At 33.6% G+C, this 25,398-nt stretch overlaps 2 protein-coding genes across 15 annotated transcripts in view; both read right to left on the reverse strand.

The window, feature by feature from the left end:
* Positions 1 to 25,398, reverse strand: part of LOC147830838 (uncharacterized) — a 688,366-nt gene that overhangs the window by 43,219 nt on the left and 619,749 nt on the right. The window lies entirely within an intron of this gene.
* Positions 12,888 to 25,398, reverse strand: part of wt1a (WT1 transcription factor a) — a 37,940-nt gene continuing 25,429 nt past the window's right edge. The window contains exons 5-11 of one of the 14 annotated variants that reach the window (XR_015525520.1): positions 23,593 to 23,692; positions 21,355 to 21,502; positions 21,180 to 21,269; positions 18,700 to 18,792; positions 14,252 to 15,219; positions 13,712 to 14,139; positions 12,888 to 13,613 (exon numbers count right to left, since the gene is read on the reverse strand). Coding sequence is in view for 2 of the 14 variants with exons in the window: in NM_131046.2 (NP_571121.1) it covers positions 15,098 to 15,219; positions 18,700 to 18,792; positions 21,180 to 21,269; positions 21,355 to 21,502; positions 23,593 to 23,692 (553 nt within the window). In the remaining 12 variants the exon portion in view is untranslated. Of the gene's footprint in view, positions 15,220 to 18,699; positions 18,793 to 21,179; positions 21,270 to 21,354; positions 21,503 to 23,592; positions 23,693 to 25,398 lie in introns of all 14 variants that reach the window. The other 13 variants (XR_015525529.1, XR_015525528.1, XR_015525527.1 and 10 more) reach the window with 13 other exon arrangements.

The following is a 25,398-nucleotide window of genomic DNA, read 5'->3' on the forward strand; positions in this document are numbered from 1 at the left end:
TTTCTGCCTGCTGCAACTTGTCCCTACATCCCTCTGGTATAATTAGACTCCTCCTTTCCTGTATCTCTACCTTGGTCCACCTTGATCCTTGTTGTCACCCTTGCTCTGTGGCTGTCTGACTCTTGGATTCTGGATTGACCATCTCTCTGTCTCTTTGATGTTGTCATACCTGTCTTAACCTTCTCCATGGGCTCCTCCATAGCCCTCTTGGATCAACATAAGCCAGAGAATTTGCCTTCACAGGTCACGTCACATGTCTTTTTTCTAATTTGTTCTTTAGATTTCCTTAGATCTGTTAGTCTCTGATTGCCTTGTTCGTATTTTAGTCCCTCATTTTTTTTCAGCTATTGTTTGTGATTTTGTGAATTGTTACTATTGCCACTGTTCATTTACTATTGAAATACACTTACTTGAATTGTTTTGTCATTCTTTACTATTAATAGAGTTCTTATCTTTAATACTTAAACATAAAGAAGTTTTGCATTAAAGCACAATAGTCATTGTGGGATTTTTTCATAAAATTTAAGATGTCAATGGTCAGTAAAAATATTTGACACTAGAACGACATTACTTACTGAAATATATTGGCTAGTTGCCTTGAAAAAAAGCACTAATTTGAAAATTCCTCTTCAGTGACTAGTTCATTGAAACATGCAGATCTGGCATTGAGAAAGACCAGCCGCTCGTGCCGAGACTTCCCATCTTCCAGAAGAGGGAATTTTAAGAGGGCTTTAAATCAGAGCAGGTCCTTCATTGGCCACTTTCACATCCAGCCATGAGTTATAGAGGCATGGGGCTGGTGTTTGAAGAGGACAGTAGAAGATCTCTAAACAACCTGTCCTCTGTTCAGTCCACAGATACATGTCAGATGGAGAGTAACCTGATGGCTTTAGCATCGCTGCTGAAGAACAATCCTCCTGCCAGACTCTTCATCATGCTGCTCGAGTTTGCTTTCTTATGTCAGTCAGCTTTAGTGGCAGTGAATGTTTCTTGCTGTAGTGCAGGTGTAGATCATAATCTGGATTAACAATAAGAGGGCAGAGGTAAGGTCAGGTCCTTGTACACTAAGTCCAGAATTCTTGTCAGACATTTTCTCATATTAAATAAATAAGTATGACCTCATGTGTCAATCACATTTGAAACTTTCGTCCCTCATAAAATATATCAGGTTCTCGGAAATCCAAGATCCAGGTGTCTAATTTGAGCCATTGCGTCTCACCACACAAAGCACCTTATGGCAATGAAAAAATTAAGTATAAAGACAGATTGTGGAAGATTATTGTGGAACGGCTTTGAATTCTCTTTTGTCAATCTCATTTAAAACCTGTATACTGACTTCTTACATTTGGCCCAGTTTAGTGGAATTAGAGAGTCTGAGACTGAGCTTAAAATTTCATGTCAACATAATATCTCAGTTAGATCACAGTTTTTCCTACTCAAGGCAGTTTTGGTTTGTCATAAAGTATTAAAAAGGGAAATTGAAGTAGTTTGGAAATTCACACCATTATGTCTTATGTCTTATTCACACACATTTTTTGTCTTATGAGTTTTTCAAAAGCTTGTTTAAATATGTAAATTATACATTACTCAGCTAAAAATGTGCTAATTTTCATAAATTTCTGACACAAACATCTAAATAATGCATGAAGTCAGTTTCTTGTTTAATTTTTGATATATTAGAGGAGATTTGGTGAATTTCTTTTTTGAGTTGTTGCTGAAGTGAAGATCTAATGCTCAGTTCAGGAGAAAAAAACAAATTTTTGAAAATGAAAATATAATATTGCGATTTAAAATAAATATGTTCTCGAATCATACTATAATAAAGAATATTAAATTGTAAATAATATGGTATTTACAACACTTTGTAAATGAATGCTACATCATACTGTTATATTAAGTTTAGCGATAGTACAAACTCTATCAATTATTGCTGTAGTTTTTACTACAGTAAACTGTGCTGTATCATAGTATAATATACCCTGCAGTTGTAAAACGGATTATTTGGTTATATTGCTGTAGTTGTTGTGTTAGCAACTATAGAAGCAACTCAGCAGATTAATTCAAGTACTTCAGTATTAGGGCTGTGCAATTAATTAAAGAGGCAGTGATTTGGAATATATATGTATTATTTCATTACCCACACCCAGAGCAAATGCGGGATTGCAATCTGTGTGTGATAGTCTTTACTAACCAGTTGAGTGAGCAAACTTTCATTTTGCCCAAAGAGAACTTTTCAATCTGCTTCTTATCAGCCTTGAGTGTTCTGTATTTTTACCATTATTATTATTTTTTGTTTGTAAAATAAGCTACATTATTTCCCTAATTTGAGTTGAACTTGAATGAAAGGTCATTTTATGTGCTCTAGAGAAAAATAAAAAATATTCTTAATATTAAATTTGAATAAATGTTGAAGTAAGTTAATATCTTTTCAGTTTCTTTTTTTAAACTAACACACTGCATTTTAACCATAAGAGGCAATAATACTGAACTAGACTGAATGGACTGAATCTTGACTAAAAAAATTCAATCCCAATCGCAATATCTGTCAAAAAAATCCCAATTAGATATTTATCCCAAATCGCACAGCCCCATTACCTATAGTATGGTTCAAAAACACAATAGTATTCACTTTTATGTACCCATGAACCGGAAGCTGCGACCATTATTTTTTTCATATTGTGACGCAGTTCCTTAGAGAAACGGAATATCAGATTCTTAACTGTTATGTCACGCAAAGTGGCTTCCGGGACCACGTGCTATATCAAACTGTATGGGGAAACTCATCAAATGATAATAATAAAAAATTTTAAACGTGATATAATACTTACAAAAATCTTGATCATATATATATATATATATATATATATATATATATATATATATATATATATATATATATATATACTCACTTTACAGTGTGATACGACTAAAAAGTTTCCATACACAAATATTTACTCGTATCGGCTTGGACCTGGAAACAGCATTTCATACGTCACCTATACCTCACGACTTAACATGCGGATTAAATGAGAAAATGGTAGGCGTGGCTTGTTTTTTCTACTGCGAGCTGACTGAACGTTGTAAAGAGGCAGTTAATTCAGTAAGATTGAGAAAAATGTTATTAGAGTTATTACAAGAGGAGAGTTATTACAACCTAACAGACTCCTCCTCATCATATTAGCCACGCCTGTTTGCTAAAATATATATAATCTGACAATTTAACAAAAAAAAGACCTGGAAGTGCATTTTCATGGCAAACATTTTTTTGTCTTAATGACATGCACAGATGAAGTACTCACCACAAAACTAGCAAAGTGCGCTAACAAAATTCAAAATGGGGACTTTAAATTACTACATCATTTTTTATGTTGGCAGCTTTCAAAATTTTGCATTCTAATTTAAATCCCTATACACAAATTTATAAAGAACAGCAGAGGAAAAACTTAACAGTGTACTTTACATAAACGGCCAAAAAGTCTAAAATCTCAAAATGGACAAGTGCATAAAAACAGTGTTTATGCCTGCAGAAATATGAATATAAAAACTAGAAGTCATCCTTAAACATACACACACACACACACACACACACACACACACACACACACACACACACACACACACACACACACGTACACTACTACTACTACTACAGAGAGTGCAGCAAGAATGATATCTCAGCCTCATTACTGTACAGGCCTTGAGGAAGAGCAGAGTTTTGACTGATGACAGTGGCCGGATAGTAAGAGCTGTTGCACAACAAAGAAAATAAGTGTTTTCTCTGTGTATGTGTGTGTGCGTGTGCGTGTGTGTGTGTGTATGTGTGTGTGTGTGTGTGTGTGTGTGTGTGTGTGTGTGTGTGTGTGTGTGTGTGTGTGTGTGTGTGTGTGTGTGTGTGTGTGTGTGTGTGTGTGTGTGTGTGTGTGTGATAGAGAGAGTGAGAGTAAGGTGAAGGAGAAAGAATCTGTACTGGGACTGATGGAATGCAGCCTCTAGAGAGCCGTACCAGGACCTGCACTTCCAGAATATCATCCAGCGCCATTACAAAATCTCCCCAGGGGCCTGGATCAGCTGCAGGGTTTCACAAATACACACACACATACTTCCACATACTGCTTTTGTCAGCTCTGGAAGATGTCTGTGACTTTTTTAACTTTGAATACACTTTGTTTTTCAGGTTTACTTGAGTTGCTGGGGAAAGAATGGGGATAATAATGTACTACTGAGTTTTGAGTTATGAAATATACTGTATATGTTTTCGGGATAAAAAATATTATTAAAAACACTACTGTGACTTTCAGTAGCAGAAAAGAAAGTTAACGTAATATGCAGAATTCTGAAATATTGACATAATTGCAAGATATAAACACAGAATTGAGAAATAAGGTCAGAATTACAAAAAATGAACACAAAACTGTGCAACTGGGTCAGAATTTCAATTTCTTAACAGAAATAATGTACAGTATAGAATATAAAGTCATGCTGCAGTGGAGAAATAATTAATATTATGATTGACTCCCACGAGCTTGGAGGACTGCATCCGTACATCTTTGCAATGATTCAAATAACTTATTAATAAAGTCATCTGGAATGTCAAAGAAAGCGTTCTTGCAGGACTCCCAGTGTTCATCAAGATTCTTTGGATTCATCTTCAATGTCTCCTCCATCTTAGCCTAGACATGCAAGGTGTCGTTTGTTTACAATGAAAGAAACAAGATTCCATATTAAGCAGTGATATAGTAATAGCAAATTAATAACTATAATTTAAGTAATATACAAAAATACTTCCAGAAGCAATTTTTCTGAGATTGGTTTATGCTCCACTTTTCCAATCATAAACTTTAGAATCTATTATTGGGAGGCACTATCGCCTCACAGCCATGCCGCTTCAAGTCCCAGCTGGGTCAATTGGCATTTCTGTGTGGAGTTTTGGTGCTTTCCCGTGTTCGCGTGGTTTTCCTCCACTATTCAAAGGTATGTGCTATAGGTGAATTTTTTAAACTAAACTAGCTGTAATGTATGAGTGTGTGTGAATGTGAAAGTGTATGGGTGTTTCCCAGTACTGGGTTGTGGCTAGAAGAGCATCTGCAGTGTAAAACTTATGAAATAGTTAGTGGTTCATTTTGCTGTGGCGACCTCTGAAATAAAGACTAAGTCGAAGGAAAATCAATGAATAAAACTACAATTTTATAATGCTTATTCTGGAATATTTCATGTGATCTCCTCTACCAACATGGCCAAAATAATTTAAGTTATATCTCCAGAAACATTATCAGAATAAGAATAAAAAAGACAGAATGACAGAAATAGCTCTCTTAAAAATATTCACTATTTACTCTGCCTCAAGATATTCCAATTTTGTATGAGTTAATGTTTTCTGCTGAAGTCAAAAGAAGATATTTTAAAGTATGTTAGAAAACAAAGCAGTTGACTTTGAATGTACAGGCAACACTTTTGTGACTGTTTCTGACATTCTTCAAAATATCTTCTTTTAGGAACTTAAATAAGGAACAGGTGAACGAATGATGACAGAATTTTTGTTTTTGAGTGAACTGACCCCTTAAAAGCATGAAGAAACACAGACTCAGGTGATGGTCATCCTAAATGGCAAGAATTACACCACAATAAGCCCTCACATCCTCACCGTCGGAGAACATCTAATCCAGTAATGGCCTGATAAACAGGCACACGTGAGGCTGAGGGTCAGAGATCTTGGCTTGGGTCGTCCGTCACTCTTATCTTATCGCTGAATGAACGTCCGCACTGATCCAGCAGCTCCAGGGTCTCCACCAGCTGCTCTGCTCTGAGTTCAGCATCAGGTGTGTTATCAGTCAGCAATGCTTGTAGCTCTTTTCTGCGAAGAGACAAGGTTTACTCCAAAATTCGTCACTTTTTGTAGATGCTTATTGAGTTGGAATTTGTGAGAATAATGTACTGCTTGAAATTAAAGAACTTAAAATGTCAAGTTGTTAAAATGTACATGAACAAATATAGTATTGAACACGTCACCATTTTTTTCCCCTGATGTTGATAACAACCAAAGAAATCCATGTTTGCAAAGAAAACAAATCTAATTAGTTTACAAATTAAGTTATGCGTAATAAAATGAAATGGCACAGGTAAAAAAAGTACTGAACACATGAATAAAGGGAGGTGTAGAAAGGCAGTGAAAGCCGCAGCAGCTGAAATCTCTCAGTAGTCTTCAGCAACTCTCTGCCCTTCCTCAGTGTAAATGAATATTAACTGATTCAGTCCAACATCTGCATTACCAGGATGATGAAGATGAAGCTAGGGTGGACATTTAAGCAAGACCATTATCCAAAAGGAAACTATCAAATGCTTTCAGAGAAAGAAAATCAAGCTGAAAAATGGCCCAGCCAATCACCTGACTTAAATCCAATTTCAAATACAAATTAAAGATTAGATTTGATAGACGAGACCCACAGAACCATCAAGAATTTTACACTCTGTTGATGTGAAAAATCACACCTGAGCAATTCATGTAATTCATTCTCCATATGAAAAGCCTTTTAATTAAGTATTTTACGTTTCAGTAGTTCAGTACTTTCTCCTTGTGTCATTTCATTGTTATTACACATTACTCAGTTTTCAGATATTTTGTTTTGTTTTGTTTTATTTTTATGTTTGTATTGCTTGGTTTCTTTTTACCAAAATGTGGTTCAAATGTTTATTCACAGCAAGACTGCATTTATTTATCAAAAACTAATAATATTATTACAAACTATTATGAAATAGTATAAACATTTTGTAAAATATTGTAACCAGAAAATTGACAAATAGGTTTTTGTATTGCTTTGTACTGCATTCCCTTAATAGTAAAGCTGAATTTTTGGTGCTCAGGAAAAATGTCATTATTAATATTATTATTGTAATTATGTTTTTTGCTGTCATTGTGTTGTCATTCATGTAACATTAGAAAGACAAAATTCACCATTCATCATTTTAATTTCAGGAAAAAAATTGCATTTTCATTTCATTCATTCATTTTCTTGTCGGCTTAGTCCCTGTATTTATCCGGGTTCGCCACAGCAGAATGAACCGCCAAAATTGCATTTTAAATAAATCGTATTAAAATGATTTTTTTTACTTTATCTTGAATGATATTTTAGGGATATAATTTATCGTGTAATTTAGCAAATTACTCAGAAACATCATACATGTTATAGTGAAAATACTATTTAACAAAATACACATTTTTGTTATTTATTTATTTCTATGTAATTTTCTGAATTTTATTTATACAGTTGAAGTCAGAATTATTAAACCCCCTGAATTATTAGCCCCATTTATTTTTTTCCGCAATTTCTGTTTAACGGAGAGCAGATTTTTCCAACACATTTCTAAACATAATAGTTTTAAAAACTTATTTTAAATAACTGATTTAGTTTATCTTTACCATGATGACAGTAAATAATATTTGACTAGATATTTTTCAAGTCACTTTTATGCAGCTTAAAGTGACATTAAACTAACTAACTAGGTTAACTAGGCTAATTAACTAGGTTAATTAGATTAACTAGGCAGGTTAGGGTAATTAGGCAAGTTATTGTATAGTGATGATTTATTCTGTAGACAATTGAAAAAATATAGCTTAAAGGAGCAAATTATTTTGACCTTTAAATGTTTTTTTTAAAAATGTAAAACTGCTTTTATTCTAGCCAAAATAAAACAAATAAGAAAACTTTCTCCAGAAGAATATTTTATTATCAGCTATACTGTAAAAATTCCCTGCTCTGTTACACATCATTTGGAAAATATATATATAATAAAATTCAAAGGGGGGCTAATAATTCTGACTTCAACTGCATATATATATATATATATATATATATATATATATATATATATATATATATATATATATATAATTGAAATCATATGATGCACTAATGCAAATATAATTTAATTTGAAATATTAGACAATACAAGCCTAAAGCCTAAAACTTTATACGTTTGATAGTAAATCCGAAGGAGTTTTGTTTATTTTGGAAAATCACAAAAGATTCTTCTATGGAAAAGGTACAGGATGGATGGAATTGCTCTAAGCTTTCCAAGAAGGCTTTCTGAGTACTCTCTTTGAGGGAAAAATTGAGCCAAAATTTAAAAAGACTGCCGTGCAACAACACACGCTTTATTTTAAAGACATTCTTCAAGCACTGCATGTCTTCACCAAATTAACGCTCCTTTTGAGAGTTTGACGGACCTGAGATGCCCATAAAACTTCAAGACTGAAGACTGGAGTCAAACTTTTATCAGCGTTTGGAAGGATCACAGACAGAGTTCAGTGAGAGTGTGAGTTTCTTTCATCTTGTGGTATCAGAGCCAAAACACAGGCTGCTGATTAGCATGCCTTTTTTACAGTCAACTGAGGGGAAAATGAAAGCATGCACATATACAGAGAGAACGAGATATTGAGATTAAAACAAGAATCACAGGCTTTGACTATCATGTTTTCTGTCCATTCTCTGGTCCACAACCCAATAATGCTAGTCAATGGTAAAACCAAACAGTTTGAAGCATCAGTCTGTGGGAATAGTCTATCACATCCATCTTTCTTTTAAAAGCACCTTGATGCTTCTTTTTTTTGTATGTTAACACAAAGAAAATAGAAGACAAATATTTTGTAATAATTCACTCATTTATTTTCCCATCACTGGGAAACACCCATACACACTTATTCACACACATACACTACGGACAATTTAGTTAACCCAATTCACCAATAGCGAATGTCTTTGGGAAAACATGCACTGTGACGCCTATTGGGATAAGGTTACTGCATGAAAACATTCATGCTTTGTGTTGTTTTACTTATGAATAAAGCATGATCGGACATGTGCAGCTCTTTTTATAAAAATGGCACATATTGATTCTTTGAATACCTTATTGTATAAAATATCCAACGTTATCTCACTACAATTCGTAAACTTTTGATTTAGTGGCTAATTCGTATGAATACGTACAATCTCGTTCGTACAATTTAGTACGATTTGCTCATCACTCAATGATGGTTGGGTTTAGGGGCGGGGTTGGGTGCCACACCTCCTTTTTAAAATCATACATTTTCGTACAACTGAACTCATACAAATTTGTACAAATTAGCCACTAAACTGACAAAACGTAAAATACTTAAATGGTCAAATCCAAGCATTGGGTTAAAAATTTTATTTGTAAAAGTAACCCAATGGTTGGGGTTGTCCATATTTAGACAGCAGCTCTGCACAGGACGTTTGAGAGGAGAAATGGTCTTGCCCAAGTGACCCTGGTTTCTCTTGAGGTTTTTTCTTTCACTTTTGTCAATTGGTGAAGTTTGGTCCTTGCCACTGTTGCCAATGGGTTGCTTGGTTCTGGACTTATGGAGCTGCGTATCAATGGATTTGCTCTTCAGTGTTTGGACTTTCAGCATTGAAAATTACTCAATACTTCACGAAAATCACGATCGCTATATATATATATATATATATATATATATATATATATATATATATATATATATATCCATGCCTAACATCTGATGGCCAGAAAGTTATACTTATTTTTTTTTTGTGGTGATATAAAATTCACTTTAATGTGTGAGAGGACTAAAAAGCTAAATTCCAATGAGCAGCGGCTTGGACCCGGAAACAGCATTCCATAGGTCAACGATACTTCACCACTTTACAAGTGGATATAGAAATAAAAATGAATTTAAATTTCTTAACGCTGATGATAATCTTTTTTTCTTAATGACTGAGACTTTGTACAATGATTGAAGCTTTGGTTTTTTTTTTGTTGTTGTTTTTTCCTCTTCTTCCTTAATTTGTTTTTTAATTTAATTTTATTTTCAATGCAGTGATGTTTTTATTCTTGTATTTAATAAAAATATAGGCTATAAAAAATAAAGATGGATTGAATTGAAATTTAATATTTAGCTAGAACTCAGGTTAATAACCCAACAAAGTGTATTTCAGGTAAATTAGATTACGAGTATAATGCTAGTAGCCTAGCTATAAAATAGCATAACATATACCAGTTTGCAATATAAAGCACAACAAAGTGTTGGTACCGGAAGCCAGGCACGTTTACAGTGCAGATAACGAACGCGCTTCCGTTAAAAAAATAAATAAATAAATAAAGTGAATGAAAAGCGTAAAAAATGAAGACAAAAAACGCTAAGAATGAGGTGGATATTTACCTACAACAAATTATAAGAAAAACAAATGTCTTCTATCTGTGAAGATGCCTGTGAAGAACTGTTTACTACAGGTAAGACCTTTTTTAACAGCTAGCATATTTCAAAATGTTTAAATACTTTATAAGTTAGACGGTTTGACTGACTACTTGTTCACCAGTGATGGAAAAAAAAACTCACCTGTTGTGCTACATTTCTCCTCAATTACACTATTTTTTTTTTACATCGAATAGAAACTAACACAACTCTAGTCCATATTAAGTGAACTATGGCAGAGTTACACTACGCAGCCACAGTGGCGCAAAAAGGGGGTATGCAGTATATGCGGCGCATAGGGGCGCTAAACACTGGGGGCGCCATTGTGCCAAAACTATTTTTGAAATTATCCATATTAAAAGTTTCAAATAATACATATATTTTTTTGTTAAAAATGTTTATTTAGCATTTTATACGCGTATAATATTGTATTTTATTAAATTAAAAAATCATTCCACCCCTCCCCCCATTTTTCATACCATATACATGTTTTTATGAATTTATTATGTATCATATTAATTCATCAGGCCTTTTGGTAACTTCTTAGCTCAAAACTATTTTAATTTTAGCTACAAACAAAGTCATAACATTTCAATTAAATAGAACATTTCACACAGTTTGTTTCTGTTTTTTTTACACTAAACATTTGACAGTCTTTTTTATTTAACTTTTAGCAGTTTCAGTCAATTGTTCTTGCAAAGACAGACCTTACACTTCTCACAGTATGCATGTGAGAAGTAATTGCAATGTTCTTTTGCCCTTTAGGACTCCCATGTCTATCATTTTGTTTTGACAAATGTAGTACAAAAAGCAAAAGCAAGGCTAGTCAAGCGACTTAACATGCTTAATGTAATTATACCTTTTACTACTTCATACTATTTCAGTTGTGTTCAGAAATGTGAAACTGTATTTTTGAAGCATATTGATATCTTTATGAAAAAATATCTTTAATTTATTGACGGAAATATTGTCCACATTTTATCACTTGCCTGTTATAAAATATAGTTTGATCGAAGGGGGGGCGCAAAAGTTGAAGCCGCATAACCATCAGTAAATGTGCAGTTGCGCCCCTGCGCAGCCACCTCGCCTTCAAAGGGCACTCGGACCGAATGTAGGACAGAGATTAAGCGCTTGTCTTTGTGAGATATAGCGGGACTTTTCGGCATGAGTAATCGGGTGGAGAAGCTCGCTGATTTACGCAGCGCTGGGGGCCTAGCAAATTGTTTAAGATGGAAAAGGCTGGAAGACCACGTCTTGGGCTTCAGATAAAGATAAAGTAGATAGTTGTACAATTCCATTGGTGTTTTGATGTGAAGAGTAGGTTTGAAGGGAGGCCTTTGTTAAATAAAACAAAGTGACAGAAAAGTTGTGTCAAATTGTAAAAAAATATCGCAATGTTACTGTTTTTTGCCATTGAGATCATTTAAATTTAAGCAAATGAGAAGACTTTTTTTCAGAATGTAGCTATATACGCAGTTAAAGTTACAGTTAGCCCTTCTGAATTAATTGCCCACCATTTAGGCCTATTTATTTCCCCAGTTCCTGTTAAACGGGGAGTTTTTTTTGAGCATAATAGCATTAATAACTAAGTTAAAATAGCTGATCTATTTTTCTCTTTGCCATGATGACAGTAGTATTTTGCTAGATATTATTAAAGACACGTATTCAGCTTGCAGTGCAATTTAAAGATTAAAATAGGTTAATTTTGCAAGTTAGAATAATTAGGCAAATCATTGTATGATGATGGTTTGTTCTGTATACAATCAAAAATAAATTATATTGCTTAAGGGGGCTAATAATATTGAGCTTTAAAAGTTTTTTTTTTTATTATTATTAACATGGTTTAGACGGTCATGGAAAACCTGGAAAAGTCATGAAATTTTGACATGGGATTTTCCAGGTCTGAAAAAGTTTTGGGAAAAACAAAAAGCCTCACAAAGTTTTGGAAAGGTCATAGAAATTAGTTTAACAAATAAACAAATATCTGTTAACATGAATATAGGTTATTTGTCTTTACTTCTTTTCTGTCCTAGGCCAAAAACGTGGTCTCACATTATGAATGCTGCATAAGCATTCATTCGTTAATTTTCCTTCAGATTAGTCTCAATGTCAGAGGTGCCACAGTGGCAATATACCGCCATGTGTAAGTATTATTTAAATTTTTTTTACATACAATATAAATAAAATAGAATAATAATATATAATAAAATAAAATTCAAACTAAATAGATTTGTTTTATGACATGCTGTACTAAATTTGAACGTTATTATTTACAGTGTATAGAGACATTACATGAAACATTAAGTCATGAAAATTTACTTGAAAGTCGCAAACAAAGTTATGGAAAAATCCTGGAATTTTAGTAGTAAAAATGTGTATGAACCCTTAATTAAAAACTTTAAAAGCTTTTACTCTAGCCAAAAAAAAAAAGATTTTCTCCAGAAGAAAAAAATATTATAGGAAATGCTGTGAAAAATTTGTGTAATTAAACATAATTTGGGTAATAATTGAAAAAGAAAATAAATTCACATGAGGGAAAATAGTTTGCAATTGTATACCAAATTATTAGTAAGATTTACAATGTCCATTCCACAATCATATAAAATAAAACTGAAGCTGCTTTAAAATTAAATTGTGAGCTGAACTGTAGAATCACATTGCGTCAAGTTAATGCCAAGAGTTTAATAAAAATAAAAACATTGACAGTCAATAACAGATATATGACAAACATACAAATAAAGATCATTTGACAAACAAAAAAAATCCATCCAAATATGTTTCACATTTCATCCATTTTTCATACAAGTCACTTTTCCCTTGAACAGAATTTTGCCTGTTAATTTATGCTTTGGTGTTGGCTGAGGATTGAAACTAATATTTACAACTTGACCACAACCGCTCAGCCACATAACCAGTGTGACCTACTCATAAATAAACTGGTAAGGTCAAAAAGAGTGGATTTTGTTTTTTACAAACAGCATGGATGAGTTTCACAATTCCAGATACAGCATGTCAAGGACAAATATCTGAGGACGAGTTTTACAGCTGTTGTTACTTCTTAATTTACAACAAACAATAAATTAGTCTAAAAACTACTAAATAAATGTTAGGTACATTACATGTCACATCCCAAAATAAATGTAAAAGCTCATTAAGGCAAGGCACTGCAGCCAAAAGTACTGTTTTGAATTTGGGCTTTTCATAAAGTGTTGTTTTTCAGTTTAGTGTATAGAAATTTCCAAAGCACACTCTTAAAGGGATAGTTCATCCAAAAGTAAAAAATCTGTCATTATTACTTGTCACAGACCTGTTTGAGTTTCTTTTTTTTAAAAGGTTGAACACAAAAGAAGTAAATGAGTAAATAAATCTTTTGAAAAATGTTGGAAACCTGTAACCATTGACTTCCACAGTAGTAAAACAAATACCATGGAAGTCAATGGTTACAGGTTTCTAATATTTTTCAAAAGATCTTCTTTTGTGTTCAACAGAAAAAGGAAAGTCATAAACCACTTGATTATGAATAACCGGTGAGTAAATTTGTATTTTTTGTGAACTGTATCCCATCAAGTGTTTCTACTGTCAACTTGAGTTTGAATTCTGAGGGTTTTCTACATTTTATTCTACAAATAAAAAAGATTTCACCCCACTTGAGTGATCGATAAATTCACTAAATTCCCTCTGTAAAAAACTATGACCTAAAAATGTTACAAGAATTTTGATTTTGGCTTCATCCGATGTTCAGATTGTTGTATAATGTTACTTTTAAAAGTAACATATTACAGTCTGTGGTGGAGTTACACTAAGCAGCCTGTCATAACCTTATACTCAAACAAACAAACAATGCATACACATACTCAATTTTTTTTATTTTCTGTTAAACAAAAAAAGAAGATCTTTCGAAAAATGCTGGAAACCTGTAACCATTGACTTTCAAGGTATTTATTTTTCCTACCATGGAAGTCTATGGTTACAGGTTTCTAACATTTTTCAAAAGATCTTCTTTTATGTTCAATAGAAAAAGGAAACTCAAACACCACTTGATTATGAATTAATTGTGAGTAAATTTGTATTTTTGGATGAACTATATCCCTTCAAGTGTTTCTTTTGTCAACTTTAATTTGAATTTTGAAGGTTTTCTACATTTTATTCTACAAATAAACATGATTTTCCCCCATCTGAGTGTTAAATAGAGTCACAAAATTCCCTCTGTAAAAAAAAATTTGACCCAAATATGTAACAAGAGTTTTAATCTTCACTTCATCCGATGTTCAGATTGTTGTTTGAAGTTACTTTTAAATGTAATATATTACAATCTGTGGTGGAGTTACACTAAACAGTCTGTCATAACCTTATACTCAAGCAAACAAACAATGCATACACATACTTTATTTTCATAAATTTCCTTTAAAATAACCAAGTTATATGTATATAATAACACATTTAGTTACTTTTTTGTAAAAAAAAAAAAGTGACTCAAGATTGTAATATACTACTTTTAAAAAAACTTTACCAAACATACTGTGTAGAAGCATATGCAAATGAGCACATATTTAATTAAATAATACTTCGTTTACATATCTTAACATTACATTTTAGAAAACTTAAGATATAAAAAAAACCATTTGAATTTTTAATGTAATCAATCGACCTGCAGTGTCTTGCCTTAAGGACATAATGTTTTCTCACTGGAAACACAGTTGTTTATTGGCACCACAGTAATGGTGTTTCATGGCCAGGTTTGGAGCTTGTTCCTCTAGGTGGCGCTGCACATGCAGATAAAGAGTAGCTTTGTCTTGTGTTGTAACTCCAAGACCTGAACGCTTAAAGGAAAACAAGATTATTTCCTGCCGTTTCTGTGTTTGGGACAAGGGTTCAGATGGTTAGCTGGAGTTTGGTCAGATTCCTCTGGTGCATGTTGTGGTGCCGGACGAGCTCATCTGACCTGGCAAACTTCTTCTGACAGTTTGGCCATCTGCAGTTGAAGGGCTTCTCACCTGAGAGAGATAAAGAGGAGAGATGGAAATTAGACTGGAATCGAAGGCAAAGGTAGAGGGCAGTAAGGAATATCAGGGTTATTATTAAATAATAATGAGGTCACTTAAGAGCAGTGGTTAGTCATGACTTTGGTAAATTCAAATAATAATTTGCAAGTGGCTATAAGTGACAAGGGATAACAAATAATAATAAGCAAACATACTTGTTGTATAATCATAATACTATTGATACTATTTATTATTATTAACATTGTTGTTAAAGGCTAATTGTAGTAATAATTTATCAGTCTTTTATTATTATTATTAATAATAAAAATTTATGTATCATCACCATCGTCATTATCATCTTTTGAAAAAATTTACATAGAAAACATTTATATGTAATATAATTTATATTGTAATAAAATATACACATAAATGTTTTGGCGATAATAATAAAAAATAAATAAATAAATAAATAAATAAATAAATAAATAATAATAAATACACAGAAATAATAATAAATATAACAATAATAAATAAATAATAATAATGAAGAATAAAAAATGATATTATTATTAATAATAATAATAATAATAATACATGTAATAATAAAATAATAACAAAATAAAATAATAGCAATAACAATAGTAATTATAGTAATAAATAATAAAATAATAATAAATATCATAATAATAAAATAATAATAATTATTATTATTTTCATAATTGTTTAATTATTATAATTTATTATTATTATTTTAGTAATTATAATAAATTACAATTTACCAACCATTATTTTTAGAGAAATACCATTATAGTATTGTTTATTTTTTATTTTGTACATAATTCATGCTTTTGACAATAATAAATACATTTTTATTTTCTGTGTAAAAACAAACATTATTAAAAGTATTACTAATTATTACTCAATTATTTAAATGTTTTTCTCTAAAGACTATTTACATTTTTTATCAAATACAAAATGCAAATATTGTGCATAACAAATATATCATTTAGTTCATAAAACAAATAATTCTTTTTATATTTGCATTTTTATTGCTTTTTCTGTGCATTTCATAGCAATTCAAAAAGTAAATTCTTGATAATTATTAAAGTCTTTATTATTATAGTAACTATAGCAAACTTGTAGCCAGCCTATTGAAAGAGGTGGTTCTTTTTTCTCAAAAAGTGGACCTTTTTGCAGCTATTCGCCATGTTCATTCATTTTATTTTGTTAATGTTTTATTTTAAAACATTTTATTTTGTTAATGTTTTCTGATAAATTATGAGGTTCAAATACTGCATTATAGTGACATTTAAAAAATTTTTTTTTGCTGGTTCAGCCTGTTGGATGTGATTATAATACGTTTTAATGCAGCAAAATATAGCCAACGATTTTGTCAAAGTGCTTACCATACTATTTTATCATGATATGTTTATTTATAAACTGTAGGTTATTACAATTTTATAAATAATGTTATGAGAAGAAATGTGAAAATGTGCTTATTTTTAAATTACAAGTTTATTATCGTCCATCATTTAAAAACAAAAAAACTATTCGGAGTCTGTTAAGACTTGTTTTAAATGAAAAACCGCCGCCTATAGGCAAATAACAAACTGGCCGGCTCATTTCCTCAGTCAGAATTTGTCTTATCAGTCAGAATTAATTTTGAATAATAAAAAATTACATTTGTCTTAAAGCCACCTTCTATCGTTTTTTTTTTTTTTTTTTCACAATTTATGAAGGCATATGGTCAAAAATGGCACAAATGAGCTTTTTTAGCAGCCAAATTCTGGACTTAGTCAGTAGAGGGCTGGGTCTTTCAAACCCCTTGAAAGCCCCCCTGGGTACGGACATGTATAGTCTGATGGCCCGTTTCCACTGAGTGGTATGATACGTGCGGTTCGGTTCAATACGCTTTTATGACCGTTTCTACTGGCAAAAGGTACCTAAAAGCAAACTCTACCTTACCACTTTTTGGGTACCCTTTGCAAAGGGTAACTAGCCCAGCGAAAGCATACCAAAAGCCGAAACTAGACGTGCAGCTGAACGCTATTGTTTTACATAGATACGTCACTCGCTTGCTCATGTAGCTAGCCAGAATAAAAACAAAGGAAACGCAATGTTTTAAAAACACAGCCGAGACATTACACCGTAATAATATATTCATTCATTCATTCATTTTCTTGTCAGCTTAGTCCCTTTATTAATCCAGGGTCGCCACAGAGGAATGAACCGCCAACTTATCCAGCAAGTTTTTACGTAGCGGATGGCCTTCCAGCAGCAACCCATCTCTGGGAAACTTAATAATATATACTTACATTTATTTTTTTTACTTTATTCCTTTAAATAATTTAGCCTAGTTGTCTTTTTAATGATTAATGAAGGACTTATAATGCTTTGTGTCATCTCGGTTCGACCCGAGCTCAAACAAACCTTGTCATCATCTTGATGAACAGCCACAAAGCCAAGAAGAAGAGCAGAATCTGCCCTTTGCCCAGTAGTTTTTTACATGGCTGTCTAAAGCGTGAGCGGTATCACTTTCTCGCTTGCGCTCGATGCGCATCTATATTTAAAATAAACTTCTTAAGCTGATGATAATATTGTGCATTTGATTATTGAAGTGCTTCTGACATCTGACCCTATCAGAAACGAACAAACGCAAGACTGATTCACGAAAATGCAATCATGAACAAACTGCCACGTTTAACTATCACCTTTTGGACTATTATGAACTCAGAATGATGGAATTACTTTCTAACAGAGGTTACATGTGCTGGTGAAGAATAAAGATATAGATGAGAGGTTTACAGTGACTGTAGGCTATATGTCGCGTGTCGTTTTTGAACCCAAATAAGGACTAAATGTATACTGTGTAGTTTTTCTGTAATTTGTAACAAATCAGAGACTGTAAGAGCCTGTATGTGTTCATATGTTGCATTTTTATTTATTTTATGTAATTGTAGACGTCAGTAGGTTATTTTGTAGGTTATATTTTATAGATCTATACAAGATTGATCTGCAGTTGATAATCAAATCCTGTTCATAGAAACGTTAGTAATGAACATTTATACAGAATTATTTATGTGTATAAAGTATATGCTTTGTGAGAAGTGCTTCTCATATGATATGTTAACAACCAGTACAGCTTTACTGTATACATTTTCTCGAGCGAGAATGACGTTTACTGAAACTTGCTGTCGTACACCACTCCCACCAAGAGAGTACCATTGGTACCTTTTTAGCAGTGGAAACGCAAGCCTGATAAAGGTGACCCATACCGTTCTGTACTGTACCATACCACTCAGTGGAAAGAGCCATTACAGTTGAGTGAGAATACTAAAACCAGTAGCTATAATAAAAAAAAACACTGCAAATATTTTTTAATAACTTCCCAGTACAAGCTGAGATAAAAAAGTGACCTCTAAAAATTCAACTTTAAATCAAAGAGTGGAAAGAGAGGAGCGAATCATGAAAAAAATGAAAAGGTTTACGCACTTGTTTTACCTGTATGTGTCCGGGTGTGGGTCTTAAGGTGGTCTGAACGTGAAAACTTTCTCTGACAGGTTTCACACTGGAATGGCTTAACGCCTACACACACAACAACAGGAACACACAAGTGTGGTCACACACACACAAGCACACAACAAGAACAGAACGAGGCACAGGCTAGAAACGCCATGCCAAAATGTGTCAGCACAAAAAAAAAAAAAAAAATTAAGTATGTGAGACCAAGAGAGTCCTGCCTGTTCAGCCATACATCAGCAAACACTCACGCTAAATGTGTTTGATTGAGGAATTCAGAAAACTTGGAACGCGAGTGAAAATGTAAACTTTTAGTTGAACTAAAGTCAACAAGTGCAGACTGCTATCACACCTTTTTATAGATTATATGAGGAATTAGCATCATGCTACTACAACTGCATGCTTAAATTTCTATCAGCCATTAAAGTGTACTCTTTTATTTTGTTATTTATTTATTATGTACATATATAGTATGTTCAAATTCATAGCATGAAATAATTATCAAAGTGTACTTAAGAAGCTATAAAAAGTGGCCTTTGCATAATATTACATATCTACAAGTGCAACTACAACTTTCTACAGTACAACTGTAAATTTGAAACACACTACAAATGAAAACTTTAGTTTATAAATGTGTATTTAAATATGACAAAAAACTGCCATTTTAATCATTTTAACGTACATTTAGGCACCTTTTTATTTTGTTAATGTTATGTTCAAGTACTGTTTTATTTATATAAACTGGAAATGTAATTAAATGCTTAATACAACTAAGTGCACTTATTTTTACTAACAAACACTTTTACACTTTTCACTTTCTTATAACTTTCATTCTTAGTACATTACGAAAACCTTAATTGTCAATTTTCTCTGAACATTTTGGCTTTAGAAAGTTTTTTTTTTTTGGTTGTGTGAATGTTAGAGAAACATTTAAGGATCATTCACACAGACTGCATTTTTTCATTCCAATGCGATACTTTTCAATTGTTTTTCTGTGTAAACACATGCTTGACAGATATAAGCATGACCATTATGGTTGCGTCTCATGTCTTTTGGAACTCCTTGCACTTGAGTCAGTCAATAGCCCCTTTCACACAGGGATATCGGTAAATATACAGAAAATTACCAGAACGACTTTACCAGTAAATTCAAAAAAGCGCTGTTCACACAAAGACGTTCCGGAATTTTTCCAGAAAAGACATTCACACATCCTTTCCAAAATACCGGTAAATTCTGACATCATTAATCAAAAATGGACTCTAAACGGCTGCGCTTGTATTTGTAAACATAGAAGGTGTCAGGCTTTTGCTGATGGTTTCACTTTTTTTCAAAGCTTTAGCATTTATACAGCTGCTTTGTCTCAGAGACATCCAAAGGCAGAAGCACGAACGCTGCTAAATGTTTACACATTTGACGACATTACAAATTCTGTAGATGGATAAATATTGTGAGCAACTTCAATGAAAACATGGGTAACACTTTCGCATGTGGAGATGTACACAATGTATGTGTGCTGCCGCTCACTGGTTGCTTCATGTGCACACGCGTCAAGGTAAACAAACAGCCGGATTACCATAAGCATTTTATCGATAATTTTTTACACAGTTGGCATTAAGAAGGAACATAGAAAGTTTCCTGACTAACATCTAGTAGTTAAATGTGTCAAAAAAAAAAAAAAAATTTCAAAGGCTTTTGTTTTTATTTGTGTCTGAATGTTCTTATTGGCTGGAGTAGACGTTTCACGTCAGTGTGTTCTAATCGCGAACGCGTTCTTTCCGGCAATTTTTCTTCTGCATTCACCCAGCGCAGCATTCCGGCAAATTACTGGTAATCTTATAATTTCTCCTTCCAAAAAATTGCAAGAACAAATTTTCCGGTATTTTCAAAAAGGGCCTGCTCTCACATGATCCCTTTCCAGAAAATTGCTAGTTATTTTTCCAAAAAGGTCTGTATGTCTAAAAGGGGCTAATGACTCATCAATGTCAGTTTCAAAGCAGTAGACCAATCAGAAGAACCCTGAGGCAGGGCAAGTCTTTTGAGCTTCTGTTTACAGTAGCAAGTAGGCATGACATCTGTTTATATGACAGCAATATGGCAGAGGAGGCGCTTTAAAAAAAACAATTCTTGAGACGCATTCTGTGTGAACGGCCCCCGATGGGAATGTTCCATTTCAGAAAGTTGCTAATATTAAATGAAGGTTACTTTTGAATCATGGGGAACATTTTAAAAACACAATAGAAAAATGTCCAACTAAAATGCTGGAAAAACAACAAATCTATGATGTTTGGATGAACATTCTATTAACGTTACTTTTAGAACCTTTAACCGTAACTATCTGAGAGGTTTCCCTGTTTGTTAGTTACTGTAGCTCTTAATACTTGATTTTTGTTGTCCTTTAGCAAGCAGCTATGAAGGAAGTACAAGAAAATACAAAAATGGACAATGGTGCAAACCTGTGTGTCTTCTCTGGTGTCGTTTTAGCTGGTCTGATCTGGAGAACCTGCGACCACAGTCTGTGAAGTCACACTGATAGGGTTTCTCCCCTATGAGTTCAACACAACCAAACATGTTAACGACAACCTTAGCATTTTGCTTATGACATACAATAGCACCTGTGGGATCTCTCACCTGTGTGTTTACGGCTGTGCATCTGTAAGTGCGACAGTTTAAAATATCTTTTGTTGCAGCCAGGGTAGGCGCACATGAATGGCCTTTTTTCGTTGGTCTCGGTTGAACGCACAATGGCAGGAGTGATGCCCGGTACTCTCCGCACATCCTGCGAGAAAATCAACAATGTTCAATTCAATGCTATGACAAATGCTGCACAGCAAACAAGACATCTGCAAAAAAAAACAAACAAAAAAAAAAACCCGCTAATGATTAGCATGGCCAATGGTTTCATTACTGCAGAATTAGCTGTGAAATGATCATTGCGATTCACCCGTGCTGCTGATATGAGCTCTAACTGTGAACGGTTAGTCACGGACGTTAGGCAGACCTTATTTCACCGCTTCGCTCCCCCGTTCCTCCCGCTTCCCTCATTTACCCGCTGCTGAAGCCCATCTGCTCTTAATTAACTAGCGCTTAGCATAATGGCATTTCTGTATGCTGGCACAGTAATGAATGAGTGTTAAGTGCTATTGATAAGTAAATTACTGAACCTGTTCTACGACTGTAGTGGCAGACGTCTAAATTGACCCCACGGGAAGGATAACACAGCAGGCTAGGCTACACAGCTCTGCAGGCTAGCATGCTACGTTTGATTTGTAGGTGACAGTTATGTTCAGATTAGCTGTTATTAGTGTTTTAACTCCATCTAGATAGGATCTATCTATCTATCTATCTATCTATCTATCTATCTATCTATCTATCTATCTATCTATCTATCTATCTATCTATCTATCTATCTATCTATCTATCTATCTATCTATCTATCTATCTATCTATCTATCTATCTATCTATCTATCTATCTATCTATCTATCTATCTATCTATCTATCTGTCTGTCTGTCTGTCTACCTATCAACCCATCAACCCATCTATCTATCTATCTATCTATCTATCTATCTATCTATCTATCTATCTATCTATCTATCTATCTATCTATCTATCTATCTATCTATCTATCTATCTATCTATCTATCTATCTATCTATCTATCTATCTATCTATCTATCTATCTATCTATCTATCTATCTATCTACCTACCTACCTACCTACCTACCTACCTACCTACCTGTCTGTCTGTCTGTCTGTCTGTCTGTCTACCTATCAACCCATCAACCCATCTACCCATCAACCCATCTACCCATCTACCCATCTATCTATCTATCTATCTATCTATCTATCTATCTATCTATCTATCTATCTATCTATCTATCTATCTATCTATCTATCTATCTATCTATCTGTCTGTCTGTCTGTCTGTCTGTCTGTCTGTCTGTCTGTCTGTCTGTCTGTCTGTCTGTCTGTCTGTCTGTCTGTCTGTCTGTCTGTCTGTCTGTCTGTCTGTCTGTCTGTCTGTCTGTCTGTCTGTCTGTCTGTCTGTCTGTCTGTCTGTCTGTCTGTCTGTCTATCTGTCTGTCTACCTATCAACCCATCTATCTATCTATCTATCTATCTATCTATCTATCTATCTATCTATCTATCTATCTATCTATCTATCTATCTATCTATCTATCTATCTATCTATCTATCTATCTATCTATATATATATCTATCTATCTATCTACTCATACACATCCGTTTAGATTAAAAAAACAATCTGAGTTGCCCATCATACATTTACACAGCGACGAGAGAAAGAGTAAACAAAGAAGTGAAGAAAGGTATCCCGTTGTGAACGCGAGCAGCTCTGGAGTATCTCTTCTTTTACTGCTTTAAGGCCCGCTGACAGACATTAATTAAGAGCTAATGATTTATATGGGCTAGCAGCAGGCAACTGGAAACTGCAGCTTTGCGGCTAATGGACTTTTTAAAGTGATTCCTCTTCGCTTTTTATCCTGAAATGCCTTTCAAATCTCTCAACTATTCTGGCAGGGGCCCTGCTTCCTCTCGCATAGCCTTCTCATTGCGTCAGTCACTTTTCTTCGGCACCTTCTTTCTAAACTACATTTGTCTCGCATTTTAAGACTTATTTAAGGCACTGTATCTAAATCTAGGGGTTTGCATTTCTCTTTGGAGATGTTCATCATTTTAGCAAGTTGTATAATCAAACTTTTGTATAAGGATTGTGTGCTCCAGTGCTTGTGTGTCTTTGTACGTAATGGCCTGACCTTGGCCCGAAGCGAGCACATCCCAAGAGCACAAAGAATCTCAGTTTGTCCTGAAAGTGAACTCAAGCGGGCCGTGAGCAAGAGATACTGACCTGAAGGCCTCTGAAGACGCCATGGGTGTGAATACGGTACTGAGTGCTGCAGCTGTAGACCATGGGTGTGCTGGGGTCGCTCTCATAACCTCCTGGATGGCTGTTCGTGTTTAAATAGGAGAATATTTTGTTATTGTCAATTTGCTGATTTTCTTTTTTGTTAACACTTAATTTAGATTGTCTTTTTTTGACCACATGTCAACTGGTCATTTGAGTATTGGAGTATCTGCTTACTATCCGCTAACATTTCATTTTGATGGCGCACCAACAGATATTCTGACTAGTAACTTTGCAAGTAACGTAGCTTTACAACCCACTAATACTCCACAAAAACTCTGATATATAGTTGATATTCATATACAGATTTACAAAATATATGGTTACTTGTACAGTCAACAGAATTGTTAGCTTATAATCATGAATAAAGATTTGGGTTAGTTAGTCTAGATAGAAATTACATAAACATATTAAAACAACTTTGTTAATAGAAACAAAGTCATAGAATGGGATTGTAATATTCAAAAAACTTTAGAAATATAAAACTAATAATTTGTACTTTTTGTTTTGTTTTTGTGTGCTTTAAGAAGCACTTAAACTAGCTGCCTTTAAACATTTTAAGTCTTAAGGGTGCAGTAGGTGATCTACAAAAATGCTATCCATTAGCTTAATAGCTTTGAAAACACGGCCCCTCCCCTGCCGTCCAAAGGGTCGCCTTCTGAAGTCATAAAGTCACGTACCCTAAAGATATCAGTAGCCAGTCCACTAGATCATATCATTCGCCAGTTATAAAACATTATAGTGCTTTATAATAATACATTTCCAAATTAAAATTTGTATTATATCTAGCACATTTTAGTTGTGTAGCAAACAAAACTTTCATAATGTGCAATATTTCATGCATGCAAGGATCGCTGGTATTACTCTCTCATGTATGCTTAGCTGTTGTGCTGGCGGCGTGCAGGAATTACACTTACTACTAAGCCATACTTACATGCCATTTCAGACCGAATATTTAAAGTAGCGGTAAACAATAGGGAGCGCATCATAGGTTGTCATTGTTCAAAAATAAACCAATGTGATGTGAATATAAAACCAACTTCACTTCAGTAAAGCAGGCTAGGCAAAGTAGCACTATTTACTTATGTTTTGCTGTTAAACTACATAAAAATCTACATTATTGATGCTGTAAAAGATCCCTTATGAAATTGAAAATAGTCACATTAAGCTTTCGATTTCAGGGGCTGAACAACACTTCCCTGCATATCTTATTTGTAAAACAACACAATCTACATCAGCTTTGCGTGACTAAAATAGTTTTAAAACAGAACATTACTTGTCTAAAAGAAATACTTCAGCCATCCAATTGTTGATCCGATATTGATTCAGGATTTTAAAAAGTTTTGATTTGGCATTTGTTTTTACTGCTGTGACTCTCGTGCACATGAACGCACAAACGGCGGATCTGTCTGCGTGAATGGGTGTGCAGATGTACAAATCTTTATTTGTTGACTGAAAGTTTTGGCTACTTATCAGAACTATGGGAACTTTAGATGCGACAAATTTTAATTTTATGAAATTTTTTTTAGTTTTACGCCTTACCCAGAGTATAAAAATACATATAAATACGTTTATATCATTTACTTTAACCATTATTATTGGAACGTGAAGGATTGTCAACCAGCACTGTTTCTAAAAACAATCACCTACTGCACCTTTAATTTGGTTGATTTGGTAGGTAAGACGTGTGAAAAAAGAGATAATGTCCTTGCCTGAAAATTGGTAGTAAATATTCAGTTAAATTTACAG

Source organism: Danio rerio, chromosome 25 (genome assembly GCF_052040795.2).
Source record: "Danio rerio strain M-AB ecotype USA chromosome 25, GRCz13ab, whole genome shotgun sequence".
NCBI lineage: Eukaryota > Metazoa > Chordata > Actinopteri > Cypriniformes > Danionidae > Danio > Danio rerio.